This window comes from Panthera onca, chromosome A1, assembly GCF_046562875.1.
Source record: "Panthera onca isolate mPanOnc1 chromosome A1, mPanOnc1 haplotype 2, whole genome shotgun sequence".
In the NCBI taxonomy this organism is placed as follows: domain Eukaryota; kingdom Metazoa; phylum Chordata; class Mammalia; order Carnivora; family Felidae; genus Panthera; species Panthera onca.
In genome coordinates, this window is record NC_138339.1 from 134852009 (window position 1) to 134866020 (window position 14012).

Sequence of the window (14012 nt, forward strand, 5' to 3'; positions counted from 1 at the left end):
ATTAATTTAAGCTTTAAAAAAATACAGACACATAAACTTAAAAACAGATGGAAGAAAATGTGTCCTTTATCTTTTGCACCTATACCACTTCTGCCCACATTTAACTCCCTTACCTCAAAGTATGAGGGGCTGAAAAAGGGTCAGTGATGCAATGAGCCAGTCCCAAGTGAGGTCTATCACCACGGGCCCCCAAGCTACCCAGGGCTGCCTGACACCCGAGAAAAGGTGCAGGGTATTTAAAGCAATTAGCTGGACTGATCTATATCCATCTCTAACTCAAAGCCAGGAATAAACCAGGCTGAAAGCCAGCTGTAGAATAACTCAACACAGGGCTATTAGGCCTTCTGAAAAACAGCCAAACTACAATAATGGAGCAGCAGAGGCTACTCTTTTTCTTCAGGTTTTGAAGTCGTGACTAAGAGGGCATAGAGCCCGTTCTCTTTTAGTATGTGAACTACTAGCTTTCCTTTGCCCATCCAAATTATGTATTCATACACACACACACACGGCAGCTTCAATAGCTCTGGTGAGAAAAGAAGTGGTTTTCACAAACAACATTTGACAAATCCTGAACAATGCTTCAGGAAGTGACATTCATCCCCCTGCACCCCCCACGGAACCCCCAGGCCTGCCATCCAGCATCATCGCACACACCCCTTCATGGCCTCCAGCTCCATGATGCCTAGCCAGGAAGGAACTTCACTTCTGAGCTCTCAAAAACCCCAGCTCAAAACCTCACAATTCCCTGCTATGAATATTTTGTTTAACTTTTAAACAAATAATTTCAAGATAGGGCTCCATACAATTCTTCATATAAATTAAATCATGAGTTTTTATTCATTTATTCATTTAAAGAGCAAAATACTCCTTGCATATATGTGACTCTAGCCTCACATTTCCTTCCTTTTCTGATGTTAACGGCTGTGAAAAAATATCTCCCATTTTCACACTCCCACTCCAACTTTTCCACCAATCTGGCTAGGGAAGGGTGTAACAACAACTCATCCTTAGGAAGGCCACTGTGAGAGAATGGCCAAGGGTGAGAAAAAGCTGTGGCTCTGTACAGAAAGGCTAAGGAAGGACATCTTTAAATCACTAAGTGTACCCTCTCCTCTTCCTCCTCCTATTTCAATATGTATTTCACTTCGTGAATTTAAGTAAAAAATAGAGGAGGGCAACTCTTATTCTGTGAAGACTACTGAATCCAAATAAAGGCTGAGGAATTATTAGCAATGCAAAATAGTCTACCAATCAGCAAAGCCTTCCTAGAAAAAAAGGGGGAATCTGTTTTTCACCTGTTCAGAAGTGTTCTTCAAGCGGATAAATTTCCCATCAACATCGATCTCTTCAATGCAGACATTGCCAGTGGCCGAGGCGGAATGAGAGATGCTGACGCTACTGCTCGCCTCAGACTCTTCTACGTCAACTCTCTTCCGCTTCCCTCTGGTCGTGCGCACGCTCCTACTTGAGGATGCTCGGGACACTGTCACACGAGAAGAAGGGCTTGGAGAGAGCTTCAATCTACAGGGGAAAAATAATCCATTTATGAGACAATTATGCACTTCCAACTTTAGTAAAAACGGTATTAATATCCTGCACATGCATTTCTAAAGCAAAACATCACTGAAGATCTGCTGAACAAGGCTGATATACATCTTAACTAAGACGAAAGTCTTTGTGCTAGATAATGTTCTTTAAAAAATAATATCGGAATGTTTTTCCCTAGGAACAGAATGTAATTGTTATGCAGGAAGTCTGGAAAACATGGGGAGAGGAACCAACCCACCTACTCCAATGTATGTAACACTGAAACTAAATGGCTTCTCATTCTAAATTTTTTTTTTAACATTTATTTATTTTTGAGAGACAAAACATGAGCAGGAGACGGGCAGAGAAAGATGGACACACAGAATCCAAAGCAGGCTCCAGGCTCTGAGCTGTCAGCGCAGAGCCCGACGCGGGGCCAGAAGTCACAATCTGTGAGACCATGACCTGGGCTGAAGTCAGGCTTAACCAACTAAGCCACCCAGGCGCCCTGGCTTTTCATTCTAAATCAGACACTTATGCTTTGAAACTTTTTTCTAAGAACAGGTATCAAAGGATTTATACACTAACCATATTTGAAAAATAAGCATAAAGGTCTCTTTCAGCAAATGTAGTATTTTACAACATATTAATCAAAATATTTAAAATCTCAAGTAAAAGACTCTGCATCTTGACACAGTCCCGCACTTAAAATAATAGTAACAGGGACATCTGGGTGGCTCAGTTGGTTAGCGTGTCCAACTCCTTAAAATATTTAAGGTTGCCTTAAATGTTAAAATAAAATTTTTGCAAAAGCTCAATCCTATTTACTACTCTTAAATAAAAAGGGGAAGGACAAAAAGTATGGGGCAGAGTGACACTGAAGTTACTTACCTCTCCTCTTCGCCCTCTAAGAGCTTCCTATAAGCACTGATTTCCATGTCCAGGGCTAACTTTACATCAAGAAGTTGTTCATAATCATTGAGCTGTTGCTGCATCTGATCCCTTATTTCCGCCATCTCTCGCTCTTTGTCAGACAGCATGCGCCTAGAGTTGTCTCTTTCTTTAGCGAGCAAGTCCTCCAACTCTTGAATCCTCTCCAAACATGCTCTAGACTTCAGAGTCAAGGGAACACAATTACTTTCTAGGAATGTTTCAACATTAGCACAAAGCACCTATCTTAAACCATTTCCTGGATGGGAAAACAAAGCTAAAATTTTTCAAAAATAAATAAATGAATAAAAGATTCTATCCCTCTTCCTCTGCCCCTCCCCCACTCAGGCTGGCTCTCTCAAAACATAAAATAAGAAGACTGCTTGAATATTTTTTGTTAAGATCGATAGATATGTGATCTCCCTCTTTCTCAGTCCCTTCCCACTTACATTCTCTATCTCTCAAAATAAGTAAACTTAAAAAAAAATTAAAAACCAAAATCTCTCAAATACAAAATACAGCCCTTGGGAAGTTTTGACTTGTAAAAGACTTTAAAAAGAGGTAAATTCTTCAAATGCAGTATGTCATAAACGTACATATAATTTTTCTGTATTTGGCCAAATAAAACAAAATTTTAAAAGTTGTGGTTTTAGTAAAAGTCAAGTCTGGCTCCCCTACAAACCTTTTCACTCAAAAGTATAAATTAACAAAAGTAAAGAACAAAAAATATAGGAAACTCAGTAGTAGAGAACGAAAAAGGTAGGAAACTCAATGACAAAAGAAACCTAAGGGTGAAAGTATGCTTTGGAGAACTGCTGGAATTATGCAGAAACCACAGAAAGGGATTCTGGTAACTCCCAGGGACAGTGTCCCTTTAGGACTGCTGCACTCTCATGATCAGGCAGCATACAAAGACTGTACAATATAGTGTGGTTTGTAAGATACTATTTTAAGCATAAAACTTTGCATTTGGTATTTTAAAAAATGAGAAATCACACAGCCTAAGCCAGAAAGTTCATCTGAGAACCTTGTGGCTCACTAGGTTATTATTCTTCTGCATTTGTCCAAGACAGAATTCATCTCAGTAACCTCAAAAAATGACAAAGGTGATCAACTCAAAAAGCCTGATAGATAGTTCACACCCTTAGAATCACAAGTAGCTGCATCAGAGCAGAATCCAAAGGGCATGTATCGTGCAAAAATTAAACCTAGAAGGCTAAAAATCAAAAGAGGATCTACACTGTGCAGAAACACTACCCTTTAATCAGTTTATGTGTTTCTCACAGGGGTATGGGTTAAAATTTTTGAAAGTGCTTTACATCTATACTTGGGTTGAACAAATAAGTAAACAGGATGGGAGAAACTAGTTTTTTACTCTCAAAGAGAAAAGTTATAGACAAGCAAACAAGAAAGCCTAAAATGAACCCTGTGGGATGGGGTTAGTCAGAAACATCTATATTAACTTGGGTTTTGTTTAATATAAATACAAGTGGACAGAAATACATTATACATTATAACATAATACCTATAGTAGCTAGCTCCATCCACAAGAGGGCCTAGAAGCAATGACACCCCCAGACCAGTGAGACACTCAGTGTCCAGATCATCATTTCTATATACTATTCTCTAATAAAAAGAACCAAGGCTCCATGGAGACATGTCTGATTCTAGGGCTAGTGCAGGGAAAATACATGAACCTGGAGTATCTTACAGTACTAGAAAGTAAAGAAGTGCTTAAAAGTGGGGGGGGACATGATAGGCAATCTGACAGAACTCCTAATAGCCAAAGCTGGGACCATCTAAGCCAATAAAGGAACGTAGAATTCGGGGGCGCCTGGGTGGCTCAGTCCATTAGGCGGCCAACTTCGGCTCAGGTCATCATCTCGCGGTCCGTGGGTTCGAGCCCCGCGTCGGGCTCTGTGCTGACAGCTCAGAGCCTGGAGCCTGTTTCGGATTCTGTGTCTCCCTCTCTCTGACCCTCCCCCGTTCATGCTCTGTCTCTCTCTGTCTCAAAAATAAAATAAACGTTAAAAAAAAAAAAAAAAAAGGAATGTAGAATTGGATTAACCCAAAAGATAAAATAAATATCCATGAGTCCATACTAATATAAACAAACAAAATGAATGAATAAAATATAAATAAATTTTAAAAAGAAAAGACACATCTTTACTAGGGAATTCCACTTAATAAATGTAGATACCCCTTCAGGATGGAAAGCTTATTTCCCATCCCTTAACCCTCAAGAGTGGGCTGGACTTAGTGGGTTGCTTTCCAAGAACAGAGTATAAAAAGAAAGAAATGGTAATGACAGTGGAGAAACCTGGCAAACACTACCTTAACCAGTGATGAACGTTAGTATCACCAATGATGTCATGTGACCCCTGACATGATGAGACAAGAAAGGCACTTAAAACCCAGAACCCCAGGCTAATCATGAGAAAAACACCACACAAACCCAAATTGGGAGACAGTATACACGGTAAGTGGCCAGTTCTTCTCAACACTCTCAAGGTCATAAAAAACAAGGAAAGCCTAAGAAACTGTCACAGGCCTGATGAGACTAGGGAGACAGGTGGTACCCTGGAGAAGGAAAACAAGTGCAATAGAAAATGTGATAAAATCCAAATAGTCTGCAGTCTAGTTAGTAGTACTGTACCAACAGCGGCGCTTTCATTTTGACAAATATACCATGATAATATAAGATGCTTACAATGGGGGAAAACTGGTTGAGGGAGACAGGGGAACTGCCTGTACTACCTTTCTAATTTATCTGTAAATCCAGAATTATGCCAAAATAAAAAGGTTACTTAAAAAATAATTAATTAAAATCCAGAGCAGCATCTGACAGTCCATATCAGAAGCAGGCATTCATCTTAAGAGTGATACTAAACATAATCCCTACCTCGAAAACTTGCACTTAAACTGAATTTGTAGGGGCGCCTGGGTGGCTCAACTGGTTAAGCATCCAATTCTTTGTTTTGGGTCTGGTCATGATCTCACGGTTTCTGGGTTTAAGCCCCGTGTCAGGCTCTGTACTAACAGTGAGGAGCCTGCTTGGAACTCTATCTCTTTCCCTCCCCTGCCCACGCTCTCTCTCATTCTCTTGCAAAATAAACAAACATTAAAGGAGTTGATGAAAGGCATGAAGTACCCAAGATTCAGAGGTAACCTCTGAGCCCAGATTTGTAAACCTAAAAATGTCTCTACTTTTCTGCCTCTGATATTACAGAGCTATATAAGTGGGGAAAAAACAAAATCAAGGTATAAAAAAGTTTTAAAGTTACTCTGAATCATTTAGAAATAAATTGTATATATATTTTTTTAATTTGAGAGAGAGAGAGAGAGAGCACAAGTGGAGTTGAGGGACAGAGGGAGAGAGACAGAGATAGAGAGTGAGAGAAACAGAGAATCTCAAGGAAGTTCCAAGCTCAGCATGAAACATGATGCAGGGTTCGATCCCACAATCCCAGGATCATGATGTGAGCCCAAATCAAGAGTTGGATACTCAACCAAGCCACCCAGGCACCCCTAGGAATAAATGATATTTTAAATAGCTACACAACACCTGTCGTGTAGGCAAACACAAAGAATACAACATGAGAGACAGACCTAGATTCTTCTTGCAAGTCTGCCATTAAGTACCTTCGAAACTCTGGGCAAGCTGTAACTAACCTCACTAAACCAGTATCCACATTTGAAAAATGAAGAAGTCAAACTAGATTATCTACATGTATGATCTTACCCCTCACTCTAAAATACTTTATAGCTGACTTCTGCTGGTTTTGTTTGTTTGTTTGTTTGTTTTAATAGTATGTAACATAATTGTACTAGTTTATTAGGGTCTAGCTACAATAGAAGCTTCCAGAGTCTGAATGTTAGAAAGAAAGAAAAAAAAAACTTAGAGGTGCTTTCAAAGTGCTAATGGAGAGTCTTCTGCAAGCCAGACAGACTGTGATCAACCAATTAATTTGGCCACTAAAAAACTAGACAGAAATAAAAGAAATGCTGTAAGCAATATACGAAATTCCTAATTTCAAAACAGACTACTACTATCGTATCTATGTTATTTAAAAATATTTTAAGTCAGCATTTTAAAGGCTATGTCAATTTTATTTTTTTAGTATTATTATTTTTTTTATGTTTAAGCAATCTCTACACCCAACGTGGGCTCAAATTTCCAACCCTGAGATCAAGAGTCTCATGCTCTACCGCCTGAGCCAGCCAGGTGCCCCAAGGCTAGGTCAATTTTAAATCAAGTTTAAGAAGTACCTCACTAGCATAAGTCAAATAACCAAAAGGAAACTGTATGGCCTAAGAGGCAGCATGAGGAAACAGGTATGGCCCAACAACAAATGCAGTTAAAATACACAATGGGAAATACTGGGAGGGGTGGCTTTTTGCTTCTCTTTCTAAGAGGCTGAAGTTTATGAACTAATGAAGACACTCCTCAAGATATATTACTTACCATAAAATCTGATACCAGTAATGAATAGAGGAAGGACACCCCGCCCCCTGCAGCTCCCCAAAGTCAAAGAAATTTAAAACTATTCTGGCTGAAGGAGGTGCATCTCTCCTATTTCGTAAGGAGTTAGCTCCTGGAAACCCCCAGGGCCCCGCCTAACACTGTTTAAAGACCATTAACCAGGGGCGCCTGGGTGGCGCAGTCGGTTAAGCGTCCGACTTCAGCCAGGTCACGATCTCGCGGTCCGTGAGTTCGAGCCCCGCGTCGGGCTCTGGGCTGATGGCTCGGAGCCTGGAGCTTGCTTCCGATTCTGTGTCTCCCTCTCTCTCTGCCCCTCCCCCGTTCATGCTCTGTCTCTCTCTGTCCCAAAAATAAATAAAAAATGTTGAAAAAAAAAAAAAAAAAAAAAAAAATTTAAAAAAATAAAGACCATTAACCAGAAGTTAACAAAAAACTGTTAAGGACAGGAGTATAACTAAGAAGCCAAGAGGGAAACAGCCCTGAGCCTGAGTCAGGAAAGGTGGCTACCAAGTTTCACAACCTATCACTATTTAAGAGGCAAGTCTGTGCCTCTGTCTGTAAAACATCTATACCTAGCATAACTAAGTGGAATATGCAGCTGCCAAGAAAAAAAAGTGTAGGGGCCATGTGAAATTCAGAGAAAGGGGATGACTAGAGTATGATTTATTAAATGGAGAAAAATAGTAAATGTCAATACATAGTAGGAACACAGAAGCCTATTTTTTTTGGAAAGGTAGCTCTTAAGATGGTGCAAAGGAAAAAAAGATTATCTTTAAAGAGTACGAGGGGTAAAAGGAAAAACAGGGAACTAGGAGAAAAACCCATCTATCAGCCTGCAGCCTCTTGGGCAAGTATTTAAACTCACCTAGATCTGTGTCAGACTGAGTGAACTTAATCACTTCTCTGCCTTTGGCCTAAGATTATGTGCGGACTGAGTGAACTCAAAGATCCTTCTAGTCCTATTGCTACATGAAAACTTCAAAATACTGTCAGGACAAAATAGGTCTAAAATAATTTTTTAAATTATGTCATGAATAATAAAGTACACAAAATAGGCAATGTACAAGTTTCTTTCTTTCTTTTTTTTTTTAATTTTTTTTTTAACATGTATTCATTTTTGAGAGTGAGAGAGATAAAGCATGAGCAGGGGAGGGGCAGAGAGAGAGGCAGACACAGAATCAGAAGCAGGCTCCAGGCTCTGAGCTGTCAGCACAGGGCCCGATGAAGGGCTCGAACTCACAGACCGCGAGATCATGACCTGAGCCAAAGTCAGATGCTCTACCCACTGAGCCACCCAGACGCCCCTTTTTTTTTTTTTACATTACCCCATTTTATGTAACTCACTGTTTACCTTGTTTTCTAAATTCTTGCAAAAAAAAGTCTTCAGTTTTATAATCAGAAAAACATTTTACTAAAAATAATAAAATAAAAATAAAAATAAAAATAAAAATAAAAATAAAAATAAAAATAAAAATAAAATAAAATGGAAGGAAAACTTGATCAAGAATAGAGTTTATTCTTATGGGGAAAATTTAAAACAACAAAAATTTCCTCCCTGACAGGAAATGGAGGCTGAAGTTACTTCCCAAGTAATTAAGGTGAGCGGCAGATTATCAAAGCATTCTGCATACTTAAGTGGTCGCTTGTGTACTTTGTGTCCACATCAACACCACCCGTACACTGAGACCGGTTTCGAGCGGCGTCCCCACCGCCTGGAGATGCACCTTCAGGGCCCCATCACAACTGGGAGGCACTTAGTCAGCACAACCAGCAATGTCATCATTTGCAACTTAGGTGTACTGATGAATGAATCAGTTGCTAAATTCTTAATAGGCAACTAATGCTACATCTGATGACCCTAATTATTACGTAGTTCAAACATTGAGAGAATCTGTCCAAAATCACAAAGCATTTACCACTCACAAAGAATTTTTGCATGTTTTTCTTATTATGGCTTCCAAATGTGAAGAAAAAGGATGAGGCTGCTAGATGGTTCAGAAAATCTGGGTCCAAGGGGTAAGCCCTAGAAATGAATCAGCATGTCACTTCCTAAGGGAAACCTCTTTAGTTCTGGGTAATCTATTAATTTAGGAATAACAGTCCTACCCAGGGGACGTTTATGTAGTGCAAAATGAACAAACCAGGAAAGCCCTGTGACACAAGAGTGTAGAAAACTACGATGCTCTCTGCACAATGACATCAGACTGAGCCAAGCAGGTGAACGACAGTGGTCAAGGTGGCCTTCAAGAGCAGTTTACATTATTCTTGGAAGAAGACACTTACTAACCTCTTTCTGTAGATTGGAAAGCTGAGATGAAAGGCTCTCAATTCTCATACGACTTTCCATCAGCTCTTCCCTGGCACTGTTGACAGTAGAAGTATTCATCTCTGAGGACAGTCTGGCATTCTCCAGCTAAAAGAAGAACAAACAAGAGTCAGCCTTATCTAGTGACTTAGAGCAAACAAATGAGGAAGTATGATTCATCTCAAGGCATGTCAGTTCAAACCTAAGCCCTACTAGTAACTGGCTGATGAAACAGGAAAAGCATCATGAAGTTTGCTGACGTGGTATGAATTATCTTACACGTCTTTCTGACTTTAGGTTCAATTCCCAACATATGAGCTTAATGATGGTAATACATGAGGTTCTCTCCCCAAAGTTTATTACTTACATATTTCACCTGAGTACTTCTAATGTGTTAGGTAATACTGCTAATGAGGAGACTAGGTACTAGCAACTTAATTGTAGGTGATGTCTGTAGAAAAATAAACATCACATATCTCTAACCCACCAAATCTAATTAGAGAAGATAAAGCCAGGGGCGCCTGGGAGGCCCAGTCGGTTAACTGTCCGACTCTTGATCTCTCGGCTCAGGTCATGATCTCACCGTTCGTGAGTTCCAGCCCCACATGTGGCTCCAAGTTGACAGTGTGGAGCCTGCTTGGGATTCTCTTAAAATAAATAAACTTAAAAAAAAAAAAAAAAAGATAAAGCCAAAAGCAGAGAGTACTAACTTATAGATTATTTCCCACCCAGTAGAACACTTCCTTTCAGAAGCAAAATATAGCCCCTTAGACAGAAACATCCTATTTCTCCAAATGCCCATAACATTCAGTTCTGCGTGTGCCTCAGACACATTTTTCTGGACGTTGTTAGTCTGTTGGCTCCCTCTGGGGACACAGTCTATGTGACGGACGAAACCTACGTTATACTTTGGCTCCTTCACTGCCCAGCACAATGCCTAGTATGGAGTATCAGACAATTCAACGTAAGGTTTCAAAGATCCCTCCCTTTCACTAGCCAATGACTACTTCAGAAATGAATTCAAAGCAACATCAACAGTTTGAGGCCATTCAACAGAAATTATATTCAACATTTCGATGACCTTAATTTTTCTAAGTCTTCCACTAACTCTTTTTAATCAAATCATTTACATTTCACACACTGGGATAAAATCATTTATGAGGAAAGCCTACACTCATTGGTGTTAAAGATTTTTGCATGATCTGCTAACACAAGTGGAAAGTTTCTATAGTATTTTTAGATGAATAATGGCGGCAGAGGAAGAAATATCACACTTTCCATTTAGCCTCTGTTCAAAAAAGCTTGAGTTGTGGTGGTCGCAACCAATGCACAATGATGCCATGCAAGTCAGAATGAGGTGCCGTCTGACATTCATTCGCTGTTAAATGTACATGTAGGACAGCATGATTAGTACCGGCCACGGGGAGGGAAGTATTTTCAGAAGGCTTGGGTTTAACTATTAAGACACAACTCACCTCTACTAAGAAACCCTTACCCCTGATATGGGTGAAATAACCCTACTTTCTTTCAATAATTTCTAGTATCATTTACGTTATAGAAAACTTTTTTAAAAAGTCCATTTTCGAGGCGCCTCAGTGGCTCAGTCGGTTAAGTGGCCGACTTTGGCTCGGGTCATGATCTCGTGGTCCATGAGTTCAAGCCCTGCATCGGGCTCTGGGCTGACAGCTCAGAGCCCGGAGCCTGCTTCGGATCTGTGTCTCCCTCTCTCTGGCCCTCCCCCACTCATACACTGTGTCTCTCAAAAATGAATAAATGTTAAAAAAAACTTTTTAAGTCCATTTTCTATTTTCATAGAGACTAGGGGAACTCATTTAGGAAAACTAGAACAAGGCAACCATCAAGTCATGTTCTTCAGGGTGCCTGATGCAAGGGTTCTCAGGACTCAAGCCCGTGCTCACAGGAGACCGCTCACTTTGGCATGGTAAGTCTGCTCCAGCTCCTCCTTGTACAGCTTCACTTGGGCATCGTGTTGCTCTCGCATCTCGTGAAGGGCCTGAGCCAGCTTGTATTCATACTCAATCTGACGTCCAGAATCCACCTCCACCAAGCGAGTTTCATGCTTCCTCCTGGTCTCGTTAATCTCCTGGGGGAAAAAAATTACACGAAACCAAGTTACCTACCACGGCTGCACTAGTACCAGTCCAAGCAACATCGGGGCCACTTGAAGTGTTACACGCTAACCTCCCTTTGTCTCTCCTACAGCGGGCAGGTGAAAAGACCTCGCTTTTGCCTTTGCTTGCAAAGGAGATTTGTGAGATGGAACTAATGACAGAAACGATAGCCCTAAGAATTTTGTGTTTCTTTTCAGTGGCATAGCTATATACTTCTCTCAAGACCAGGAACGGCGTGAAGACTTACAAAAGTACCATGCAACCATGGATTAACTATGTGCACTGATTACCATCTGTTTTTCTACACTGGTGTAATGATGATCCTCAGGACATCTCTAGAAAAAATCCACGTGAAAAGTTAAACTTGCCAATCGGGGCAACTTTAACTATAAGATTTATGTATAATAAAACTATCTACTTAAACATACTAAGATGCAAGCTAATTTATGTGACTTATTTTAACAGCTGGTGCTAAGGCATGAATATCAACTGATATGAAACTGTACTAACAATGGGGCACCTTGGTGGCTCGGTCAGTTAAGCGTCCAACTCAGGTCACAATCTCATGGTTTGTGAGTTCCAGACCCACATGAGGCTCTGTGCTCACAGTGCAGGGCCTGCTTGGGATTCTCACTCTCTCTCTCTCTCCCCTCCCTGCTCACATGCTTGCTCGCTCTCTCTCTCTCTACCAAAAAGAAATAAACGTTAAAAAAAAAAAACATTAACAATATTACTTTACTCTCTCAAGTACATATGATCATTCACTAATAAAGATCAGAAATAGTAGGCATAATCCTTCACTTTATGTTATAAAGAAGTATCCAAAACTAGGATGCCTAGAAAGACAAGTCCCAGAATAAAACCTCCATTCCAGCTTCTAGCGCTGGAAATACAAAAGAGCTGTCTTTAATGGCAATAATTCAAGAGGCCACAAGAGGGGGATATAACCCACCGACATTTGTTTTTGTGTCCTCTTCCTGCACGTGGTTCCCTATGCATTTCCTCATCTTCCTTTTAAATGTTCATTGCAGAGGAAAATGCGCTTGACAGAATCTGAAAACCAGGGTTCAAATTCCAGTTCTGTCTCCCAGGGCTGACATAAACTTGATGAAGCAAATGACACTTAAATCATGAAAACACGCAAATGAAAGGTTTTTAGTTCAACAAATACTAAACACCTACTGATTTTGCCCTTTGTCTACCTCCTTTCCTCCTCTTCCCGTTTTTCATCTTCCTCTTTCTCGCCTCCTAATCCTTAACTGTTCATAGTAAGGAACTTAAGTATATTTATTGAAAAGTATTATATCCTCTGTTAAAAACATGAATATTTTACACTCATTCTCTCATAAAAGGCAAAACCCAAAATATTCAAAGATGCTATGCAACCCCCAAAATACTACTTTTTGTTGGTGCCATTTTTCATTTATTATTTTATGTAGAATCCGTGACTTGCAAAGGAAAAAAAAATACCCTATTCTTGGTTTAAAGATGCAGGAGTCCACACACAGCATAAAAACTAAGTAATGATACGCCATGGGCAATTTTATCAAAACAAACAATAATGTAAGTCAACTTAATATAAAAATATCTCCATTTATAAAGCAAAGCTGTAGTTAACAATTAAATGACAGCATTCACTATAATCTTTACAAGGAACTACACAAAATATTCCACTTCGATGGTCACCACTCTTAGAAAAACATAGCAAGTATTGGTATTTCACTTTTAAATAAATGACTCAAGAGTTGTCCAAAGTCTGTTTGCCCAGTAAGTGCACTGTGCCCCCCATACCTGTATGTTTTAATAGCATGTAGTTACAAAAATAGTCAAATTTCTATTTTATTATTTTTTTCACCAATTAACAAAAAATTTTAAGTTCTACACTAATTCCCCATTTTTTACATCACTGTTAACAGTTTTCAAAAATTATATTACCTCTAAAATCATGAAGTATTTAATTGCAGGTTCCATATACCCTGGGTTCATTCCAATCCTCTTCAATTTTGAGGAAATATACGTACATTCCCCATTCTCTTCAATTTTATTACTTGTTTTTTGGCAACAGCTTCTACCTTCCCCAACCAAGGCTTGACCACAGAAGTCAAGGCTTGTAAACGATATTTTAAAATATACATATATAACTGTAAATGCTGTGGGCAGCCTGCCTTCAAGACGATCCCCAATCTTGATTGCTGCCTCCTGACAGTCACACCCTTGTAGAATCCCACAGTGCATCAAGGTTGGTCTGTGTGGTAAGAGAGTGATGGTACATCACTCTGTGGGATTAGAAAGGTTATAGCAGATAGTGAGGCTTCTGTCTTGCATTCTCTCTTTCTCTCTCATCATGAGGAGCCCCATGGAAAAGCCCAAGATGAAGTGATTCTTCATGCCAGCAACCTGTGCATAAGCTCAGAAGCGGTTCCTCCGTCCAGGATGAAAGCCTGACGGCAGCCTCATGAGAGACTCTAATAACAAGGCAGTTAAGCAGCTCTCAGATTCCTGACCTTCAGAAACTGTGACATAACAGAGATCTGTGGTTTAAAGTTGGTAAATTTTAGAGTAACTTATTAACGAAGCAACAGATAACTAATACAAATGCTTAAACAGGCTGATATTAACTGCTATGACCAAGCCT

The 14012-nt window shown here is 39.8% G+C and overlaps 1 protein-coding gene across 1 annotated transcript in view; it reads right to left on the reverse strand.

Moving 5' to 3' along the window:
• LMNB1 (lamin B1) overlaps positions 1 to 14012 on the reverse strand; it is a 57801-nt gene that overhangs the window by 12827 nt on the left and 30962 nt on the right. The window contains exons 4-7 of the mRNA XM_060636235.3: positions 11179 to 11349; positions 9228 to 9353; positions 2419 to 2639; positions 1296 to 1521 (exon numbers count right to left, since the gene is read on the reverse strand). Of these exons, the coding sequence (XP_060492218.1) occupies positions 1296 to 1521; positions 2419 to 2639; positions 9228 to 9353; positions 11179 to 11349 (744 nt within the window). The remainder of the gene's footprint in view (positions 1 to 1295; positions 1522 to 2418; positions 2640 to 9227; positions 9354 to 11178; positions 11350 to 14012) is intronic.